We start from the raw sequence: 23,883 nt of genomic DNA, 5'->3' as shown, positions 1-23,883 counted from the left end.
CTTTGCAAATGTGATTTCCTTGTTTATATAAGCTGGGTTTTATTGCAAATAAATATTTTCAAGGGATTTAGAGTGAAAGATGTGAAAATATATCATTAAAAAAAGAGTAAATTAACAATTTAGTCTTCGAGAGATGCATGTTACATCAAATCTGATCGCAAAATTTTTTTTACATCAAATTAAATCTTGACAAATTAAGTGTACATCAAATGGGCCATTTCGTCAGACTGTTGTCCAATAATGGACGAAAAAATCTGATGTGGCATTCGTTAATTGTTTTTTTCCATTTTTTTAGAGTAAATTAACAATTTGCCCCTTGAGAAATTAGTGTTACATCAAATCCAGCTTCAAAAAATTTATTACATCAAATTGGACTCTGACAGACTAAGTGTACATCAACCGACCCATTTCGTCAATATCTCCATTAACTTTAACTGGAATTGCTGACGTGTACATAACAATGTCACGTGGCACACGATAATTGGCCGAGTGGGTTCCATATGTTTTTGAAAAAAAAATAATTTAATATCCTGATCCGTAGCCCGAATCGCAGCTTGAACCACATCTCGACCCACTACTATAGCACGAACCTCCTCCTTCACCACAGCCACCACTGCCTCCTCCTCTTCCTCCTCATCCACCTCTCCCACCACTGTTCCCATAGGCACTACCGCTTCTGTAACTAGAGCCCAGAACCGTTTCTTGTGCCCGAGCCTCCACTTCCACCACCTCCTCCTTGCCTACTGCCATGTCCATATCGACTTTCGAATCCATAGCCCGAGCCAGAGCAACCATGGCCTAACCCTCCTCCACCACCATCGCCTCTTCCTCCACCGCCTCTGCCACCACCATTGTTTCTACCGTCTCTAGAGCTACTTCCTAAGCCATAACCTGATCCAGAGCCATGTGAACTACCACCGTCTCCACCACCACTACCTCCACTACCTCCTCTACCTCCTCAGATCGACCTCTCCCGGACAGTCTCGGTACAACGAGGCTAGATCTAGCCTTTCCTGATGTGCTTCAGATTGCAGCCCAACATGTATTCGAATTTTCGGGACCAGACACGCATTCTAGAAGACTCCAGAACAAGAATTTAGCTTAATTAGATATTAAGTTTCCTATATTACTATGATATTGTTTCCCTTAATTAGATATTATTTCCTATGTTAGCTTGAGTCAGTAATCTTAAGCTTCCTACTTCATATTATTACCTTATTCTATTTTAGGAAAGTAATCTAGAGGAGATTAAATATCAGTTTTCTATTCTAGAGTCAAAGGGGGTGTCTTCCCTCTATATAAATATGCACCTTATTGTAAGAGAACGTGAGACGGCTTTGATGAATATTTGAATGAAATTGCCTAGAGCGTTTCCTCTATTTTCTTATCTAAACAAGTCCCTTGTTTAGTGGCGAAAACCTCGATTCTTATCGTTCTTCCTTAAGCGTGGCGAATCAACCCAACTTTTCTTACTCGTGGCGAGTCATTTTATCGAGTGAGTCTTGTTGGTTTTACCCTCCACCATTCTTTCTTATCAAGTTTTGGTTCGTGAGCCTATCATTTCCACAACCAAATATCGCCGAAAAATGGGAAATTTGGCTATCGTTAGGGTTGGCTGAAACCTAGATCGCTCAAAGGTCTTCAACGATCCTTGCAGAGAGCTCAACGATCCTCGCAATGGACTTGGCAACGTAGTTCGAAGGTGACGCAGCGCGGATCATGGTTTCTCGCGCCTAAATCTGAATTTAGACTCGAAGGAAATAGAACACGGGTAAACCCTAACAATATGCTGAAAACAAAGAGTTATGGCAAATTCAAAGTATCATTCATCAATAGGTGTTTCTGAGGTATCCCCTTACAATGAGGTGAATAGCCTATATATAGAGGGAACACACCTCCATTGACTCTAGAATAGGAAACTGACATCTATGCTCCTCTAGATTACTTTCCTAAAATGGAAAAAGGAAATAATCTAAAACAGAAAACTTCAGACTCTCGACTCAAGCTAATATAGGAAACAATATCTAATTAAGAGAAATTGTACTACAGCAATATTCTCCTCTAGTAGCAGCCGGAGTCTTCTAGAATATGGACTGTCACTTTAGGCGGGACTCCTCGTCAGTCTCCCCCTCTTGTGGAAAGCTCGGCCTCGAGCTTGTGCTGAACTCAGGATATAATGGCTCATTCGAATCATAATAGGGGTAAATGTTCGCCACATTGAATGTGTGTGAAATACCCATGGACTCGGGAAGATCTATGACATACGCATTGTCATTTATTTTTTTCAATACCTTGTATGGACCATACTTCTTCGGCTTCAGCTTGTAATAACTTCCCAACTTGAAATCTTTCTTTCCGAAGAAACACCATCACCATATCCCCTACTGAAAAGAATCGCTCCTTGCGATACTTGTCGGCGGCCTTCTTATACTTCGCATTCGTAGCTTACAGCCTTTAATGAACTTGTTGCTGCATTGATTGCACCTCCTTTGCCATGCTTTCAGCTGTAGCATTGCCTTTGTAGGTCTTTGGTGGCTTGATCAAATCGATAGCATGCCTTGGAACCTTTTGATAAACTATGGAGAATGGAGACCTCCCAGTAGCACTATGAACTGCACTATTGTAGGCAAATTCAGCTTGAGCAAGAGCGAAATCCCATTGCTTCGGTTTTTCTCCACAAATGCTACGAACCATATTTGCCAAGGTTCTATTCATCGATTTCGTTTGACCATTTGTTTGTGGGTGAGCTGTGCTACTGAACTTTACTGAAGCATCGAACATTCTCCATAAGGTAAGTAAAAAATGGCTAAGGAACCTGGTGTCTCGATCTGAAACAATGGACTTAGGAACACTGTGCAAACGAACCACATCTTTGAAAAACAATCAAGCCACACTTGAAGCATTTGTAGTTTTTCGGCACGGTATGAAGTGTGCCATCTTCGAGAATCTATCAACAATAACAAAGATGGAATCCATACCCCGTTGAGTACGAGGCAACCCCAATATGAAATCCATTGACAAATCCTCCCATATATCCTTAGGTACCGGCAACGGTAGATAGAGACCGGTGTTTTGCTTCTGTCCTTTAGAAGTCTGACACGTATGGCACCTCCGCACGAACTTCTCCACATCACGACGCAATTTAGGCCAATAAAACCTCTCCGAAATAGCAGCTACGGTCTTGTCACGTCCAAGATGTGCAGCTAGTCCTCCACCATGTAAATCCCTAATCAGTTTCTCTCGGAGGGATGAACGAGGAATGCAAAGCTGGTTACCTCTCATCAGAAATCCCTCATGGTTGTGAAACTCTCCAGCCGCTTGGCGATTTTGCACCTTGGACCAAGCCTCGGCAAAATCTTCATCATCCGCATACTGCTCCTTCAATTCTTCGAACCCGATAAGCTCGCTTCTCAACATTGTCAGTAGTGCTACACGCCTGCTTAATGCATCAACAACCTTGTTTTGCACACCCGATTTGTGTACTAGTTTAAAAGGGAACTTTTGAAGAAATGTAGTCCATCGAGCATGCATGTTACTACTGATCCGCTTTTGACTATTCAAATACTTCAGTGCTTGGTGATCAGAGTACAAAATGAACTCCTTGCCTATAAGATAATGCTCCCAATGCTTCAACGCGTAGAAAACAACATAGAATTCCTTGTCATAGGTTGACCAGCTCCGACAGGCATCGCTAAGCTTTTCACTAAAATATGCGACTGGCCATTTCTCTTGTGATAGAACAACTCCAATGCTAACACCACTGGCATTGCATTCCACCTCAAATAGTTTCTCAAAACATGGCAAGGCTAGAACTAGAGCTGAGCATAACTTCTCATTGATCAATGTGAAACTAGCTTCTGCTTCTTCTCCCCAATTAAACCTCCCCTTCTTCAAGCATTCGGTGATTGGGGCCATGATCGTGCTGAAGTCACGTATAAACCGTCTATAGAATGTAGTTAGGCCATGGAAACTTCTTATTTCTCCAACCGTTTTTGGAGTAGGTCAATCTCTAATTGCACTGACCTTCTCATCATCAACCCGAATGCCTTCTGAGCTTACTATATACCCAAGGAGCAGCAAGTGCGACGTCATAAAATTGCACTTCTTAAGATTGATAATCAACTTATTCTTCCACAGCACAGTCAATACCTCACATAGATGCATGAGGTGGTCATCGGTCGATCTGCTATATATCAAAATATCATCGAAGTAGACAACTACAAATTGGCCAAAAAGAGGTTTGAGTGCCTGATTCATCAAACGCATAAACGTACTGGGGGCATTCGACAACCCGAATGGCATTACTAACCACTCATAAAGCCCATCTCTAGTTTTAAATGCAGTCTTCCACTCATCTCCTGGACGAATTCAAATCTGGTGGTATCCACTCCGAAGGTCAATATTGGAGAACACCACCGCCTCAGGTAATTGATCCAGCATATCATCAAGCCTTGGAATGGGAAACTTGTATCCCACCGTAATCTTGTTAATGGCCCTGCTATCGACACACATACACCAGCTCCCATCTTTCTTCGGAGTCTGTCAACACCCCATTTTGGTCCATCCAGCAAATGAAGCTCATTGACAGCATACAAGCTATGACTTGAGCAGAGTACAGAAAAACGGCTCAACAGAGCAGAAAATCACTATTCATCCTCAAGTCGGCGAAATCAGGCAAATGACACATACACCTGACAGAAGGACTCTAGGGGTCACCAAAAGGCAACAGAGCGACCAGAGAGCTCAACAATGTCCAAAACCGGCATTTTCAATATATCACACGGACGGTACTATTTTCCGATAGTTCGCTCGATCGTCGGAAGATAGCCAATATTGGACTTCAAAAATCCACTTTAATACCAAACAGATGAAAAGTGTCCCCAAAGGCATTTTGAAAATCATATGCTCTATACAGAACAACTTTCTGTATACAGACAACTTTTCAGTGGAAGTCCAAAAATGCCGGTTTCTTGGAGAAAAGTTAATTCCAAATGTCATATTCGACCATGCTCCACCAGCACACAGAGCATGAACAATGCTTCAGATTGTCTCTTGGAAGTCACACAGACACTTCAAATGACTTCCGAGCGGCAAAACAAGCATACCCCTCTTCGGAAGAACATAGCTGGAGACTAGTTTGATGGAATTACGGCGAACGAAGTTCATACTGCATTGCCCTGAAAACTCTAGCGGACATTCACAATTGGGCAAAACAGACGGTAAAACCCTTTTCAATTTCCCGAGTAACCTTCGAAGAACAGAAATGGTCATTTTCAATGGAAATGCATATCCGGAGGTCCTTCTGACGGAAACTTGACGCCGGACGCCTACCCTACATCATGCTAGCATTTTCAAGGCTCAACGTGGAATTGTCGGAATAAATCACACGACTCATCTAGACCTCCCGAGCAGTGCTTTAGAGGTCTCAGATACACTTTTCAAGTCCTTGGAGGTCTGATCTCGACAAACAGAGATTACAGTAATCTCCGGAGTGCCCAAGCAACTCAAAAATCATTATGAGAAATCCAGTTTCGACCTCCTAGGACGTCTCCGGCCCCACGTTAGCATTACCGGCTTAAGGGTCAATTGTTCACGTTGTCTAACAATTCATGTCAAAATGACCAACGTGGGACGCAGATACAAGATATGCTGTTAGAAGCGGTTAACTTCGCTCCGATCACCCGGAACGGGCAAAAACGGCTTCCGAGCCTCGTACGCACCTGAAGCATTCTTCCGCGAAAATTGACAATCTTGGGCTTATCGGGATCGTTTTCTCGCGCACATTGTCGATACAACGTTCTTTCAAGTCACGGAACTCGAACACGTAACCGATCGACATCCGAGCATTCCCGATTCACCTCCAATCTCGTGGGGGACCCACGGGACCTTCTCCCCCTTGCCAAAGACAAGAAGAACCACCCCTCTCTTGTCATCTTCTTCTTCAAGCCAAGAAGACAACTTGCCTTTGTCTTCCTTTTGCAAAATATCTAAGTGTTTCAATTCAACACTCCAACTTCCCATCCAAGCCATCAATACTCTTATCTCTTCTCCATTAATGCAATGGATAAGGATTGAGCTTGCTATTTCCTTAAGAAATTCGGATTCTACTAATCCATGGCCCTAATTGTACTTTTCTTCACTAATCTTGCATTTAAGCTTTCCTATATATTGATCATTATGGATTCGTTTTGGTCGCCGAATCACGAATCGTTTTCACAATTAATGCATTCAGCACAACCCTTAAGCATTAATTTCACGAACGGGTTAATCAGGACGCTCAAGCGATTAAACCCACTTCACAATGATAAAGTTTACACGAATCGACCATTAACTGATAACTCGCGTCGATGAGTTGTCAAATGACGTTGGTGCCCTTTTCAAACTTATCAATTTCAAAACCCGAAACGCGCGGTCCGATGTAGCATGGACGTCTGAAAAGGGCTTCTGTGTCTCAACTTGAGTTTTTACCTGATTCCAAGTAACTCAGCTCAGGATACAGAAGATATTTCTAGATCACTTCCGAGCAGATCGACCGGTTCATTGGCTTTTTCGGGGTTCTTGCACAACCCTGGATGATCCAGGGAATTGGTCGACACCGGCTACAGGCCGAGGTGGCCCGCACTGCGATGTTTCTCCTTTTCTGAAAACAATTTTCAAATAAAGGGCAAAATCGTCTTTTCACAATTCAGCGACACCCTTAGGGTTAGCATGATAGAAACACTACAGTACGGGATAAGAACGGGCTACCTGTTCAGGTGCAGATTCATCTGCATAGCCTTTTCTTATCTAACTAATGCGTTTCTATCATCCTATCATAGACTCGGGTAACTAGAACGGTTATCTCTATCAGAAAACATGCAAAATGCTGATTAACCTTCCACTCGACCTAACCAAACACTAGATAATGGTTAGGAGGAATTCTAGATTCCAAATCTAGAGTCAAAACACGAGTTTGGCTAATTCAGTGGAAATTCAGCGTCACAATACAGAACAACTGTAAAAGCAATCCACACACATGAGATTTGACTCTCTTTGTCAAGTTCTCAAAACAAAGCCGAATGCTAAAACTTTGGCACGTGCTTGTTTGTCTAGGGTAGGATTTGCATGCCAAAATACCCCGGATTAATAACTTGTTAAAACACGTACACTCGATAATAACAAACACCTTGTCTGTTATTTACCTGCTGCGTGTTATCTTTCAACACTTGTTTGTCATGCGGGTCGAGCCTGATCTCTAGGTCGAATAATATTTGGGTTCAACGCCCTAATCATCAAGCACAGGGTCCAGCGCCCTAATCATCACTCACAGGGTCCAACGCCCTATTCAGTGAGAGCGTGCATTGAATTTCAGTTCTTCGGTGTTTCACTAAATTCACGGTGAGTTAGAGCGGAATAATAACCGAATGCGAGTCGACTGGAATTCAGCCATTTGTAATTTATATTTATTGTTTTCGAGAGCATTGTAAGGACTTTTATTTTGTACATTCATTCTGTAAGAATTCCAGTCGGTGAGCGGACGGTTCGAGAGTTGAATCATTTGAATCAGTCCCATGCTTGCCCAGACAAAAGTAAATCCAAGATCTCGCGATTTTGGTTCACGCAGGAATTCAACCTTCGCGATTTGATGAACTGTAACGCAAGATTGTGAACCAATTCCCCGACGCACGAGTTTACTTCTCTCTCGGCTGCTCAATCGATATTGTTTGATTCATTGAACTTACGGTGTCAAAACGTGCGAGCCGAGTGCAGCTTAATTCATGCGGTAAATCATAAAACATGCAAGCCTAGCAAACCAGAGTACCGAAAGGGCGTGCGGGATATAGGCCCGCACGTAACATGAACCCCCGAACACGGATTTTCTGGTTCCGCACAGATCAATGCCTTAACGACAAATTAGGTGTTCCATACCCCTAGACCCCGGGTAACTTATCCGCCCTCGACCTTCGGGTCGTAAAATGATAAGTGGCGACTCCTTCTCTCACGCGTGTCCGTCACGCGTCCCCACGGGAAGGTGGACACTCCCAAGCCGCGCGACCTAAAAGCGCGCATGCGGGCCCCAACGAGAGTCCACATTCGGGTCCGTATAGCTTGGCGATTCCACTGGGGATATACTTAGTGGGTTCAGGCTCGATTCGTTTGCTTGCTTACATGTTTATTTATCGCTTCCCGCACATTTATTTTACGCACATTTACTTTTTTGCACTTGCATTGCATCATCCTAGTGGAATTCTAAGTACCTCGCCTGAAATCCCACGGGCGCCGATTTAGGAAGCTAGATTAGTCAGAGGTTCCGAGTAAGGGAACGGGTCGAGTCGACTCTACCACCGAACCGGCCCCCAAAGATCCTCGCTCGATTTCAAGGTATTGATGCCCTTGAATCGGGAGCCCCTATCCCTAGTTAGTGGTTTTCCCAGTAGAACACTGAAACCATGCATAAACAGGGACCGTCATGCTGGACCAAAAATAACCTTCACGCCGCCAACCGACCCAAAAGTTGAGTCTTTGAGTCGGCTCGTAGTTTTTCTTTTAGGCGAGCCTTTTGTTGTTTTCACTAAATGAGTGTTGTACAATGTAAAGAACTCGTGTTATAGTTTATTTTTCTGCACCTGCAGACATGTTTTCAAAACAACCTAGGACATTGCATCGGTTTAATGTTTAAGCTCCCCTTTTCAAACTAACTATCTTTGTAAATTAAGGAACTTGAACCAAATTGATGCAATGGCATTACCTTTTGAAAACTTATACACTGCATGCATTATATCTATTTCTATGTTTGCACAGCAGTTGTCATGTCTCGCACGACAGACGAGTCGTGCCAACATTCGCGGGTAGACCCCTTGCGGTCTTCACCTCTCCATGGCGAGACGTGCTATGATCAGAGGCCGTCCAGCCCGGCCACCCACCCCGCACGACAGGCGGGTCGTGCCAACCTTCGCGGGTAGACCACCCGCGGTCTTCACTTCTCCATAGCGAGATATGCTGTGACCAGAAGCCGAGTCCATCCCGGCCACCCACCTCGCATGACCGGCAAGTCGTGCCCACCTTCGCGGGCAGGCCACTCGCGATCTTCACCCTTCCTCCACGGCAAGACGAGTCGTGGACCGAGGGCCGATCCACCTTCCCAGGCGAAGTTAACTAACACTAACTTCTTCCTAACAGAGAGTGTCACCTCGTGATCGGACGCACATCTCTCCGCGTGACCTCGCGCATCTACCAGCGATCGAGCGCGCCTCACACATGTCCAAACATGTTTACACCAACTCAGGCACGCGTGCTCAACGTATCGATGCACGTCTCTCGGCAGGTTCACACAACACCTACAAGGCCAGTTCGCTTCCCTACACTCTTGCATTGAAATCTTGAACAGTTCATACTCCTTCATTGTTTCCTTCTTCCATTGCAGGAAATCCCCAACAAGAAGGTAGCCTGAATACTGAACCACCACAATTGAGGCAACAAACGTCTCTCATCCAGCTCCATGGGATTTCAACACTGAGTTCCCACCCTCCCTCCACAAAGAATGGGAGAAAATCAGAGTCACCGCTTTGCAGCGCCCTGCGCTGTTCCTCAACATTACCTTTGCTTTTGCATTTGTTGCACTTTCTTATCAAGCTCGCGTTTACTGCATTGGGCTGAGGCCCTGCATCGGGCTCCGGCCCAGCATTTACTGCATTGGGCTCAGGCCCAGCATCGGGCTCTGGCCTTGCATTTACTGCATCGGGCTCCGGCCCTGCATTTACCACATCAGGCTCCGGCCCAGCATTTATTGCATCGGGCTCCGGCCCTGCATTAACTGCATCGGGCTTCGGCCCTGCATTTACTGCATCGGGCTCAGGCCCTGCATCGGGCTCCGGTGTCAGCACCCCATTTTGGCCCACCGACTTCGTACACGAGAATCCCCGACCAAAGCCCGGGTCACTATTCATCACCCGACAACCGGAGGCGAACATAAGAGCACGAGAGGGCAATTAGAGGAGTGAACAGACGACGAGCCCCGAAAACTGCAGAGACTGGCACTTTGGCACTATTCATCACCAAATCCCCGAAGCCTTGAAAGGTGCCCAATATGGGACTCTAAAAATCCCTCCCGGTGCCAAAGTGACCAATGACGCATTCGGGCGCATTTCGGAGGTGTCCTGCTTAGGCCGGGGCATATCCCAAACTCTCACAGACGTCTTTTCTGACGGGGCTCCGGGAGGCCCAACCCACTAACAAGTAAACGGCACCCGGAAACGGGTCTGCACAAACCCAGGGACCACCGGGATCATGGAACGAGTCTCAGATGACCTTTCGGAACTTGACTTGGTCTCCCAAGGGACGTTTCAGTGGTCACAACGCCTCCCGGCTTGCCTTCGGGGCATGTTCATGACAAACAGAGATCACAGCGATCCCCGAACGCCTCGAGACATTCGAAAAACACTGAGAAAGCCCCGGTCCAGAGTCCCTAGATCTCCCCCCGGTTAACGGTCTTCGGTCAAGGATGGCGAACCAACGACCCCGCACAAGACAAAAAGCTCACCAAGACAAGCACTACAACGCACAAAGGAGCAATCGGAGAATAGAGACGGTTAATTCCACTCTGAACGCCCAAACGGGACAAAACTGACTCTCGAGGCGCCGAGTCACCCGAACGTTCGTTCATACGACATATGGTGATATTAGGCTCATTCAAATTCTCTTCATTCAAGCATTCCAAATATATTAATTAATTGGATATCGTAGATTGGACGCGCGTTCAATCAAGTCTCAAGTTTTTCCCGGCTTTTCTCTTAGTCGAATGGGACCCACAGCTCAGCCAAGCCAAGCCACCAAGCCACGGCTAAAACCCACAGCCACGGCTCAACCCTAAGTTTCGGCTCAACCACCCTATGCCATGGCTCAATCCCAAAATTCGGTGGCTCAAACCCAAGAGCTTCCCCCCTCCACACAATTTCAAATATGTACTTACACATATCTCCCATCCATCACTTTCCATCACTTCTCCTCTTGCTTCCCCCACACTCTAAGTGACATTTTCCCATCCTAACCCCTCTTCAAAAATTTGGCAGCCCCATAATCCCCCTCTAAATCGCACTTAATTTCACTAATTTTGCATCATTAGCCTTCTTATATAAGCCTCTTGGGTCATTAACTTAATCACAACTCAACTCCCATCATCTCTCTAGCCTTCTCACTCTAGGAAACCCTCTCCAAGTGCTCTCAAAGTTCAGCAACTTCCAGAGTTCGTGCAACCCCTCCTCAGCCCAGAAACCGGGCAAAATAAGGCTAAACCAATCCCGTTTTCCGGCGACCGCCACCCAACCTTAGCCGACTTCAACCAAACTTCGTTGTCAGCACCCCATTTTGGTCCACAAGTCAAACAATGTCCATCAATAGCAAACAATGCTACGACTTGAGCGTTATCACCTAAGAAGGCTCCACAGAGCGAGAAATCACTATTCATTCTCAAGTCAGCAAAATCAAGCAAATGACACATGCATATGACAGAAGAACTCCAAGGGTCATCAAGGAGCAACAGAGTGACTAGAGAGCTCAGCAATATCCAAAACCGACATTTTCAGTATATCACACGGACAGTTCTATTTTCTGATAGTTCGCTCGATCATCGGAAGATAGCCAATATTGGACTCCAAAAATCCACTCCAATGCCAAACAGATGAAAAGTGTCCCCAAAGGCATTTTGCAAATCATCTGCTCTATACAGAACAACTTTCTGTATACAGACAACTTTTCAGTGGAAGTCCAAAAATGCCAGATTCTCGGAGAAAAGTTAATTCCAAATATCAGATGCGGCCACGCCCCACAATCATACAGAGCACGTGCAGAGCTTCAGATTGTCTTTTGGAAGCCATACAAACACCCTAAATGACTTTCGAGCGACAAAACGGGCATACCCTTCTTCGGATGAGCGTAACTGGAGACTGGTCTGATGGAATTACGGCAAACGAAGTTCACACTACATTGCCCTGAAAACTCCAGCGGACATTCGCAATTGGGCAAAACAGACAGTAAAACCCTTCACGGTTTCCCGAGTAACCTCCGAGGAGCACAAAAGGCCATTTTCAGTGAAGATCCATATCCAGAGGTCCCTTTTGGGGAAACTTGATGCTGAATGCTTACGTTACACAATGCTAGCCTTCTCAAGGCTCGATGCGGAGTCGTCGGAATGAATCACACAACTCGTCTAGACCCCCCGAGCAGTGCTTTAAGGGTCTCAGATGCACTTTTCATATCCTTAGAGGCCCAATCTCGGCAAACAGAGATCACAGTGATCTCCGGATCGCCCAAGAAACTTAGAAAGCAATCTGAAAAATCCAGTTTCGGCCTCCTAGGACATCTCCGGCTCCATATTTTCATTACCGGCTTAAAGGTCAAGTGCCCACGTAATTTGACAATTTATGTCAAAATGACCGACGTGGGATGCAGATACAAGATATGCTGTGAGAAGTGGGCAACCTCGCTCTGAATGCATAAAAGGAGCAAAACCGGCTTCCGAGCCTCATACAGACATTTGGCAATTTTTCACGGAAAATGCCAATCTCGGACTCTTTAAACCCGTTTCCTCGCGTATATCGATAATTCAACATTCGGTTCGAACCACGAGCCTCGAATGCGCGATCAATCGAGATCCGAGCTTTTTCCCGGTTTCTCCTCTTTTGTCGTGGGACCCACGGGCTACCCAAGATGAGTCACCCTATGCTCTAGAAGCTTCTTCTTCCTCTTCAATGCAAGAAGCCAACTTGCCCTCTCTTAGCCAAAATATCTTGGAAAGGTTGAAGACAACACTCAATGCTCATCAATGCTCATAAATGCTCTTGGATCATCTTCATCAAGAACACTTGGTCCACATTCATCCTCATCCTCATTAGGCAAACCGAAATTTGCTAATGGGAGGCTTAAGTGTGCTTACTTTTGCTTAATTTCCCATTAGCTTTGCCTATAAATGGCCCAAAAGTGATTAAGATAATCACTTCTCCTCTTACACACTCTCTCCAACCTTTCTCCTTCAAGAAATCCTCTCAAACTCCATAGCCAAGAACACTCAAGAACCAGCAAGCTTCAACACTTCAAAACCAAGAGAGAAAAACCGAAGCAAACCCGAAGAAAGCTTTGAGTTTCTTAAGTCGGAAGCCGATGTTCATCATCCCGACTTAAGTTCAAAACTTCTCAAACTCCATGGACCGCATGTTTTGGACCTAAGGAGTTCATTCATGAACTTAGATTTTTGGCTTGAAGTCATTTGCTCATCATTTCAGGTTGATTTCCTCATTTCGGGGGAAGATCGTGCTCTCGGGTGAACAGTGCACCCGTAGCCACACGCTCGCGCGTCCAGCTGCGCGCCCCGCGCGCCCGCGCGCCTCCCGTGCTCTCCTGCCGCACGCCCCGTGCACCTAGCTCCCCGAACGTGCATGCCCTTGCACCCGAGCACTCTTCCAAGCGTTCAACCGAGTCACCCGACTCTCGAACACTTCCCCGACTCTTTCCTCGTATCCCGAGGCTAGGTAAATCACTCTTGACTTAGAGGAGTTAGGGCTCTTTACATTATTTGCATGGCTAATGGAGTAATATGGCGTTTTATGCATGTTTAACTTGCAAGACTTAATTTTTATACACTTTCTTGTTATATTATGCATGTTCATCATCATATAACATGTTAGCATGTCGGGAAACATTTGGATCGACCCTCGGAAGACCTTCCTGACCCGAAATAAGCAAAAGAACTCTCGGGTTTTCCTAAAGAAGAGGTGACCGAGGCTTGGCTTGCTTTCCTCGGGTTAAGATCGGCCTTCTTAGCCCGATCCAAGCTTGATTCCCTAGTTTTCTTGTGTTTTCTTACGTGCATGAAGTAGGTATTGTTTTATCGATTCCTTAAATAACTTGTTTGTGCATGTTTGCATGTTTGAATGCATTAGTCAAGTCATGGCAATACCGACTTTCGTTTAATCATGTCATTTATCATGTTTGTCGTTTAAGAATGCGAGAAATGATTCGAAACGAGACGGGGAAATCTCGTGGAATCCCATTCGGGCCATGAGACCTCTCGGCTATCTCCAAAGAGAAGTAACCGAGAGCCTCTTAGACTCGTACGAGTGGCATGAGGATTCCTCTTCCAGTTTTGAGTCCGTTAACGGCTTTCGTGTAATTTACAATTTACATTATTGTCGCAATATCGCATGAAAATGTCTTTTCAAAACAAAGCATGCATGGATTCGGGTATCAATGACTCATTCGGGTCCATTCGGTTACGAGGGTAGTTTCGGTCATTGGACCAAATATCCTCGATCCTTACGGAACCGTCTTGGTCGTCGAATCACGAATCGTTTTCACAATCAATGCATTCGGCGATAACCTTAAGCATTAATTCCACGAACGGGTTAATCGGGACGTTCACGCGGTTAATTCATTCAATTAATGCATTCGGCGATAACCTTAAGCATTAAGTCAGGTTCTCAAACCAAAGCCGAATGCTAAAACATTGGCACGTGCTTGTTTGTCTAGGGTAGGATTTGCATGCCAAAATACCCCGGATCAATAAACTTGTTAAAACACGCACACTCGACAATAACAAACACCTTGTCTGTTATTAACATGTTGCGTGTTATCTTTCCGCACCTGTTTGCCATGCGGGTCGAGCCTGATCCCTAGGCCGAATAATATTAGGGTTCAACACCCTAATCATCGATCACAGGGTCCAACGCCCTAATCAACACTCACAGGGTCCAACGCCCTATTCAGTGAGAGCGTCCATTGAATTTCAGTTCTTCGGTCTTTTCCCTAAACTCACGGTGAGTTAGAGTGGAATAATAACTGAACGCGAGTCGACTGGAATTCGGCCATTTGTAATTTGTATTTATTATTTTCGAGAGCATTGTAAGGATTTTTATTTTGTACATTCATTCTGTAAGAATTCCAGTCGGTGAGCGAACGGTCCGAGAGTCGAATTAATCGAATCGGTCTAATGCTTGCCCAGATACAAGTAAATCCAAGAACTCGCGGTTCTGGTTCACGCAGGGATTCAACCTCCATGGTTCGATAATCTGTAACGCAAGATTGTGAACCTATTCCCCGACACACGGGTTTACTTCTCTCTCGGCTTCTCCACCGACATCGTTTAATTCATCGAAGTTACGGTGTCAAAACTTGTGAGTCGAGTGCACCCTAATTCATGCGGTAAATAAAACAAAAATGCAAGCCTAGCAAACCAGAGTACCGAAAGGGCGTGCGGGATATAGGCCCGCACGTAACGTGAACCCCCGAACACAGACTTTTCGGTTCCGCACAGACCAATGCCTTAACAACAAACTAGGTGTTCCATACCCCTAGACCCCGGGTAACTTATCCGCCCTCGACCTTCGGGTCGTAAAATGATAAGTGGCGACTCCTTCTCTCACGCGTGTCCGTCACGCGTCCCCACGGGAAGGTGGGCACTCCCAAGTCGCGCGATCCAAAAGCGCGCAATGCGGGCCCCGACGAGAGTCCACATTCGGGTCCGTACAGCTTGGCGACTCCACTGGGGACATACTTAGTGGGTTCAGGCTCGATCCGTTTGCTTCTTGCATGTTTATTTATCGCCTTCCGCACATTTATTTTACGCACATTTACTTTTCTGCACTTGCATTGCATCATCCTAGCGGAATTCTAAGTACCAAATGCCTGAAATCCTACGGGCACCAATTTAGGAAGCTAGCTTAGTCAGAGGTTCCGAGTAAGGGAACGGATCGAGTCGGCTCCGCCACCGAACCGGCCCCCAAAGATCCTCGCTCGATTTCAAGGAATTGATCCCCTTGAATCGGGAGCCCCCATCCCTAGTTAGTGGTTTTCCCAGTAGAACACTAAAACCATGCATAAACAGGGACCGTCATGCTGGACCAAAATAACCTCATGCCGTCAACCGACCCAAAGTCCGGTCTTTGAGTCGGCCCCTAGTTTTCTTTTAGGCGGGCCTTTTGTTGTTTTTCTACAATGAGCGATGTATATTGTAACAGATACAGTTATACTTTACTTTTCTGCACTGCATGCATGTTTTCAAACAAACTAGGACATTGCATTGGTTTATTGCTTAAGTTCCCTTTTTCAAATGAACCATCTTCGTAAATCTGGGAACTTGAATCAAATTAATGCAACGACATTAGCTTTTGATAACTCATACATTGCCTGTATCCAATATTTGCACGGCAACTACCCACCCCGCACGACAAGCGAGTCGTGCCAACCTTCGCGGGTAGACCACCCGCGGTCTTCACTTCTCCATAGCGAGATATGCTGTGACCAGAAGCCGAGTCCATCCCGGCCACCCACCCCGCAGGACAGGCGAGTCGTGCCAACCTTTGCGGGCAGGCCACCTGCGGCCTTCACTCTTCCTCCATGGCAAGGCGAGCTATGGACCGAGGGCTGACCCACCTTCCTAGGCGAAACTAACCAACAACAACTTCTTACTAACAGAGAGCGTCATCGCATGATTGGACGCACATCTCTCCGCATGACCCCACGCATCTACCAACGATTAAGCGTGCCTTATACATGTCCAAGCATGTTCACACCAACTCATACACGCATGCTCAACATATCAATGCATGTCTCGTGGTGGGCTCGTACGACGCCTACCAGGCCAGTTCGCTTCCCTACACTCTTGCATTGAAATCCTGAACAGTTCATGCTCCTTCATTGTTTTCTTTTCCCATTGCAGGAAATTCTCAACAAGAAGACAGCCTGAATACTGAGCGAACACAATTGAGACGACGAACGTCTCTCATCCAGCTCCTTGGGATTTCAACACTAAGTCCCCATCCTTACTGCACAGAGCAAGACCGCAAGCAAATCAGCGTCACTGCTTTGCAACGCCTTGCGCTATTCCTCATCATTGACATTTGCTTTCACATTTCTTGCACTTTCCTATCAAGCCCGCATTTACTGCATTGGGGTCCAGCCCTACATCGGGCTCTGGCCCAGCATTTACTGTTTTTGGGCTCCGGCCCGGCATTTACTGCTTTTAGGTTTTGACACCTCGCATTTACTGATTTCAGGCTCATCTAAAATCCAAAATCGACTTGGATTCAAATTCATCCAAGCGATACTTCGAGGAGCAAGTCTAATCCTTCCACTGCCAAGACCGAAAGGGACAGCTCCACAAACAGAGCATGACCCAACTCTCGATCGCAGACCAGCACGGTCATCCCTCCGTTCAAAGAATGGATCTCATCCACCTCCGTTGTGGTCGCCGACTAAACACTAGGGCAACACGCGCAGTTTCCTTTAAACTCTCTGTTGCTTTCATTCAAATGCATTCCCACAAATGGGCTTCCGACATGAACAAATCCTTCAATGGAGCATTAGGACAGTCTCGAAGACGCCCTATTAGTTCTGTTGGACCTGTTTGACTCACCTGTCCTCATGGGACCCGGCTCCTCGAGCCTTCCCTAGGACGGCTGCGCATGCCTACTCGCAATTAGGGAAAACATGCTTATGTGACCTTAGTCATGGTCTAACCACTCCAGAGTGGTGATGACTAGATTCCCGAAAACAAATGTCATCCACACACGACACCCCATGGGTCGCGTGTGGGACAAAAGGGATTTTCTCATGGGTCCACCCCATATTTCTTACCACATATCCCCCCGCATAATCGCCTAATGCATTGTCTTCTTTGTCATCCTTCGCAGGGGCACATTGACCACAGGCGAAGAGCGATGTGCGAGTTCACGCTTCCCCGAGAGCTTGTCTCGGACCCTTTCCTTATACTTTGACAAGGAAGGTGTTCGACGATGAGGTACCCCCTATGAAGCCAAAGACAAGGACAATTGAGTGAATCACTCAGCATCGATACAACAGTCTTCCTCGAACATCCAGTGACTTCAGCAGCGTGCACCCTCCAAGAGGCATGTACTGCAAAGAACAGCAAGAGATGATTGGAGACATCGCACAAGGCGCCTGCCACAGGCCACTTCCACAAATGAAGACAAGGGCATCCCCGATCAACATTCGCACCAGGGAAACCTCGGTTTCCTATTCCACATGGGGCAATTTGACATTTTCTTTTCCTAGACAACAGGGGAAAATCACATGTTACGCTTGCAAGGGCAAATGACGCGAAGTTCAACTTTCGAGTGCACGAGAGTCAAACTTCCAAAAAGCCGGTCCTCACAAAATAGGGCTAGTAACACGCAACAAGTCTCCACGAGGCGAAGCACACCAAAGTGGCCTCAGCGATGCAAAGTCGAGGAGTTTCAAATAAAGACACGGAGTACAAAACAAACCCCAACTACAAGAAAAAAAAAAAGAGCGAAAAGAAGCGGAAAAAACCCGCCAATGAAGAGAGAGAGAAAAGACGCGGGAAAAACCCGCCAATGAACAAAACAAGGCACTGCCGAGATTCATCAAGAGCACCGGCGCCGCCAATCTAGAGAAGTCAACAAACCCCAACAAAAGGAGAGCAGCAGACACAACTCCTCGACGGAGACATAAAACAATGCACTCGGAGGTTGAATCCTTCGAACCCTTTGCCCTTGTAAACTCGAGAGATAAAAGAATCGAGCTCGCTAGGTTGAAAATCCCTTTTCGGGGCGGCCTAGGCAAAAGTTAGGGTAAAAGAGAGGCACGACCGGAAACCCTTTGGGGTGGTCATGGCAAAAGGAGAGTTCTTCCCCTTTAGGTTGAGAGGTGCGGCCCCGAGGTGGGTGATCGTAGCAAAAGGAGAGCAAAACGAGAGATAGATAAAATTGCCCCCTAGTCTCTCACATATAATGTGGACAAGGGATCCCCAAAGGAAGTGGCCAGGTTATCTATTCAAACACGATCCCCGATCGGCTCTCCAATACCATTCAACCGTCCAAGAGGAAACCTTCATCAAGCACAGTAGGTAACTGAATACGCCGTCCAAGCAGTTCGGTACAGCCTACACAACAGAAGGACGAAGGAAAATGGGGGTACATCTCGCTGCAAGCGGGAATCCGTGTATCCTTTTAGCCTGGGGCAATGTGCTTCCCAAGCTTTCTCTTTTCTCTTTGTCTTTGCATAACTTCAAATGGGTCACAGCTACCCTTCAATAGGCTACCACAAAGCCGAAATCCCAGACATTCCTTTCCGGGGTCTAGTCATAATGCTTTGGAAATGGTCAGACCGAGTCAGACCGAATCTGAACAGAAATCCACAAGCAGGTTGCAAATGCAGCTGCCCTACGGTACCCTATTGAGAAGGGTTCAAAGCCGACGGGCGCGTCAAACAAACAATAGAACTGTCAGGGCATTGTCGAGGAAGTCTCGATATGCCCATGCATGGCTAACGGGGGCCCCTAGAGGCCTCGTATCTAGGCCTCTGAGAACGGGAGCAAAATTCTTCATAGGTTGCTTAAGCGACCCCGAAACTGAAGATCTGTGCATCACAATGACGCTCTTTTTACTATTTACCTGTGCCTATCTCATGTTAGTATTTCTCACATGATTTACTAATAATACTAGGATTACAGGTACCACAAGCACGCAAGAACTACGGCGGACTCTGATTCCAGAACACTCGGGATATGTAGGCGCTCCACCCCAGAGCTCGAGTCTCTCAGCACACGGCATCCTGCAAAGCAAAATCCCACATCACTGCAGCCAGGGTTTCACACTCGCTTTACTGCTTTCGGGTTACACACCCAACATTTACTGCTTTTGGGTTACACACCCACACATTTATTGCTTTCGGGTTACACACCCACACATTTACTGCTTTCGGGTTACACACCCACACATTTATTGCTTTCGGGTTACACACCCACACATTTACTGCTTTCGGGTTACACACCCACACATTTATTGCTTTCGGGTTACACACCCACACATTTACTGCTTTCGGGTTACACACCCACACATTTATTGCTTTCGGGTTACACACCCACACATTTACTGCTTTCGGGTTACACACCCACACATGTAAGCTTTCGGGTTTCACACCCACACGAGTTACACACCCAACATTTACTGCTTTCGGGTTACACACCCACACATTTACTGCTTTCGGATTTCACACCCACACAGGTTACACACCCACACGGGTTTCACACCCAACATTTACTGCTTTCGGGTTTCACACCCACACGGGTTACACACCCAACATTTACTGCTTTCGGGTTTCACACCCACACGGGTTACACACCCAACATTTACTGCTTTCGGGTTTCACACCCACACGGGTTACACACCCAACATTTACTGCTTTCGGGTTACACACCCACACGGGTTTCACACCCAACATTTACTGCTTTCGGGTTTCACACCCACACGAGTTACACACCCAACATTTACTACTTTCGGGTTTCACACCACACGGGTTACACACCCAACATTTACTGCTTTCGGGTTTCACACCCACACGGGTTACACACCCGACATTTACTGCTTTCGGGTTTCACACCACACGGGTTACACACCCCACATTTACTGCTTTCGGGTTTCACACCCACACGGGTTACACACCCGACATTTACTGCTTTCGGGTTTCACACCCACACGGGTTACACACCCGACATTTACTGCTTTCGGGTTTCACACCCACACAGGTTACACACCCACACATTTACTGCTTTCGGGTTACACACCCAACATTTACTGCTTTCGGGTTTCACACCCACACATTTACTGCTTCTAGGTTACACACCCAACATTTACTGCTTTCGGGTTACACACCCAACATTTACCGTTTTCGGGTTACGCACCCCACATTTATTGCTTTTAGGGTTCCACACTCACTTAACACAACTTTCATTAAGCTCCGTACTTTTCATCAAACTCAACTCTTTCTGTCAAATTTACACTTTTCTCTGAGCTTCGCATTTTTCATTAAGCCCATTTCACATTTTGACATGCATTTCCTTTATGCACCTTCCTATTTATTTCAAGACTCGCTTATGCCTTATTTCGTTTTTTTTCCTTCGCATTTAGGTACGGTATTTCCCACATATCCAAAGAAAAAAAGGAAGACAGTCTTAGGAGAAGCCATATTGGACATCACGACCAAAACAGGGTTCTTCTATACCTTTGGCCGAATCCTCTATCAGAGCATCCAGCCAAAGAGGGGCAAGCTGTCAGCACCCCATTTTGGTCCACAAGTCAAACAATGTCCATCAATAGCAAACAATGCTACGACTTGAGCGTTATCACCGAAGAAGGCTCCACAGAGCGAGAAATCACTATTCATTCTCAAGTCAGCAAAATCAAGCAAATGACACATGCATATGACAGAAGGACTCCAGGGGTCATCAAGGAGCAACAGAGTGACTAGAGAGCTCAGCAATATCCAAAACCGACATTTTCAGTATATCACACGGACAGTTCTATTTTCCGATAGTTCGCTCGATCATCGGAAGATAGCCAATATTGGACTCCAAAAAATCCACTCCAATGCCAAACAGATGAAAAGTGTCCCCAAAGGCATTTTGCAAATCATCTGCTCTATACAGAACAACTTTCTGTATACAGACAACTTTTCAATAGAAGTCCAAAAATGCCGGTTTCTCGGAGAAAAGTTAATTCCAAATATCAGATGCGGCCACGCCCCACAATCATACAGAGCACGTGCAGAGCTTCAGATTGTCTTTTGGAAGCCATACAAACACCTTAAATGACTTCCGAGCGACAAAACGGGCATACCCTTCTTCGGAAGAGCTTAACCGGAGACTAGTTTAATGGAATTACGGCAAACGAAGTTCACACTACATTGCCTTGAAAACTCCAGCGGACATTCGCAATTGGGCAAAACAGACAATAAAACCCTTCACGGTTTCCCGAGTAACCTCTGAGGAGCACAAAAGGCCATTTTCAGTGAAGATCCATATCCAGAGGTCCTTTTTGGGGAAACTTGATGCTGAATGCTTACGTTACACAATGCTAGCCTTCTCAAGGCTCGATGCAGAGTCGTCGGAATGAATCACACAACTCGTCTAGACCCCCCGAGCAGTGCTTTAAGGGTCTCAGATGCACTTTTCATATCCTTAGAGGCCCAATCTCGGAAAACAGAGATCACAGTGATCTCCGGATCGCCCAAGAAACTCAGAAAGCAATCTGAAAAATCCAGTTTCGGCCTCCTAGGACATCTCCGGCTCCATATTTTCATTACCGGCTTAAGGGTCAAGTGCCCACGTAATTTGACAATTTATGTCAAAATGACCGACGTGGGATGCAGATATAAGATATGCTGTCAGAAGTGGGCAACCTCGCTCTGAATGCATAAAAGGAGCAAAACTGGCTTCCGAGCCTCATACAGACATTTGGCAATTTTTCACGGAAAATGCCAATCTCGGACTCTTTAAACCCGTTTCCTCGCGTATATCGATAATTCAACATTCGGTTCGAACCACGAGCCTCGAATGCGCGATCAATCGAGATCCGAGCTTTTTCCCGGTTTCTCCTCTTTTGTCGTGGGACCCACGGGCTACCCAAGATGAGTCACCCTATGCTCTAGAAGCTTCTTCTTCCTCTTCAATGCAAGAAGCTAACTTGCCCTCTCTTAGCCAAAATATCTTGGAAAGGTTGAAGACAACACTCAATACTCATCAATGCTCATAAATGCTCTTGGATCATCTTCATCAAGAACACTTGGTCCACATTCATCCTCATCCTCATTAGGCAAACCGAAATTTGCTAATGGGAGGCTTAAGTGTGCTTACTTTTGCTTAATTACCCATTAGCTTTGCCTATAAATGGCCCAAAAGTGATTAAGATAATCACTTCTCCTCTTACACACTCTCTCCAACCTTTCTCCTTCAAGAAATCCTCTCAAACTCCATAGCCAAGAACACTCAAGAACCAGCAAGCTTCAACACTTCAAAACCAAGAGAGAAAAACCGAAGCAAACCCGAAGAAAGCTTTGAGTTTCTTAAGTCGGAAGCCGATGTTCATCATCCCGACTTAAGTTCAAAACTTCTCAAACTCCATGGACCACATGTTTTGGACCTAAGGAGTTCATTCATGAACTTAGATTTTTGGCTTGAAGTCATTTGCTCATCATTTCAGGTTGATTTCCTCATTTCGGGGGAAGATCGTGCTCTCGGGTGAACAGTGCACCCGTAGCCGCACGCTCACGCGTCCAGCTGCGCGCCCCGCGCGCCCGCGCGCCTCCCGTGCTCTCCAGCCGCACGCCCGGTGCACCTAGCTCCCCGAACGTGCATGCCCTTGCACCCGAGCACTCTTCCAAGCGTTCAACCGAGTCACCCGACTCTCGAACACTTCCCCGACTCTTTCCTCGTATCCCGAGGCTAGGTAAATCACTCTTGACTTAGAGGAGTTAGGGCTCTTTACATTATTTGCATGGCTATGGAGTAATATGGCGTTTTATGCATGTTTAACTTGCAAGACTTAATTTTTATACACTTTCTTGTTATATTATGCATGTTCATCATCATATAACATGTTAGCATGTCGGGAAACATTTGGATCGACCCTCGGAAGACCTTCCTGACCCGAAATAAGCATAAGAGCTCTCGGGTTTGCCTAAAGAAGAGGTGACCGAGGCTTGGCTTGCTTTCCTCGGGTTAAGATCGGCCTTCTTAGCCCGATCCAAGCTTGATTCCCTAGTTTTCTTGTGTTTTCTTACGTGCATGAAGTAGGTATTGTTTTATCGATTCCTTAAATAACTTGTTTGTGCATGTTTGCATGTTTGAATGCATTAGTCAAGTCATGGCAATACCGAGTTTCGTTTAATCATGTCATTTATCATGTTTGTCGTTTAAGAATGCGAGAAATGATTCGAAATGAGAGCATTGTAAGGATTTTTATTTTGTACATTCATTCTGTAAGAATTCCAGTCGGTGAGCGAACGGTCCGAGAGTCGAATGAATCGAATCGGTCTAATGCTTGCCCAGATACAAGTAAATCCAAGAACTCGCGGTTCTGGTTCACGCAGGGATTC

The 23,883-nt window shown here is 46.0% G+C and overlaps 1 protein-coding gene across 1 annotated transcript; it reads right to left on the bottom strand.

Annotated features, from left to right (window-relative positions):
* Positions 1-682: 682 nt before the first annotated feature.
* LOC116209054 (dormancy-associated protein 2-like) lies at positions 683-2,694 on the bottom strand. The gene is made up of 3 exons (XM_031542618.1): positions 2,485-2,694; positions 2,292-2,430; positions 683-891 (listed from the first exon to the last, which is right to left on the bottom strand). The coding sequence occupies exons 1-3, from the start codon at positions 2,692-2,694 to the stop codon at positions 683-685; spliced, it is 558 nt and encodes a 185-aa protein (XP_031398478.1).
* Between the last annotated feature and the right edge of the window lie 21,189 nt (positions 2,695-23,883).

Source organism: Punica granatum, chromosome 5 (genome assembly GCF_007655135.1).
Source record: "Punica granatum isolate Tunisia-2019 chromosome 5, ASM765513v2, whole genome shotgun sequence".
In the NCBI taxonomy this organism is placed as follows: domain Eukaryota; kingdom Viridiplantae; phylum Streptophyta; class Magnoliopsida; order Myrtales; family Lythraceae; genus Punica; species Punica granatum.
The sequence above is the reverse complement of the archived record's forward strand: the minus strand, read 5'-3'. Positions and strand labels throughout refer to the sequence as shown.

Coding starts and splice junctions, on each gene's coding strand:
- LOC116209054 (XM_031542618.1), bottom strand. CDS start 2,694: ATGGTTCGTAGCATTTGTGGAGAAAAACCGAAGCAATGGGATTTCGCT. Junction 2,431..2,484: donor CTGAAAGCATGGCAAAGGAG/GTGCAATCAATG, acceptor ACGAATGCGAAG/TATAAGAAGGCCGCCGACAA. Junction 892..2,291: donor AGAAGTATGGTCCATACAAG/GTATTGAAAAAA, acceptor GCTCTGGATCAG/GTTATGGCTTAGGAAGTAGC.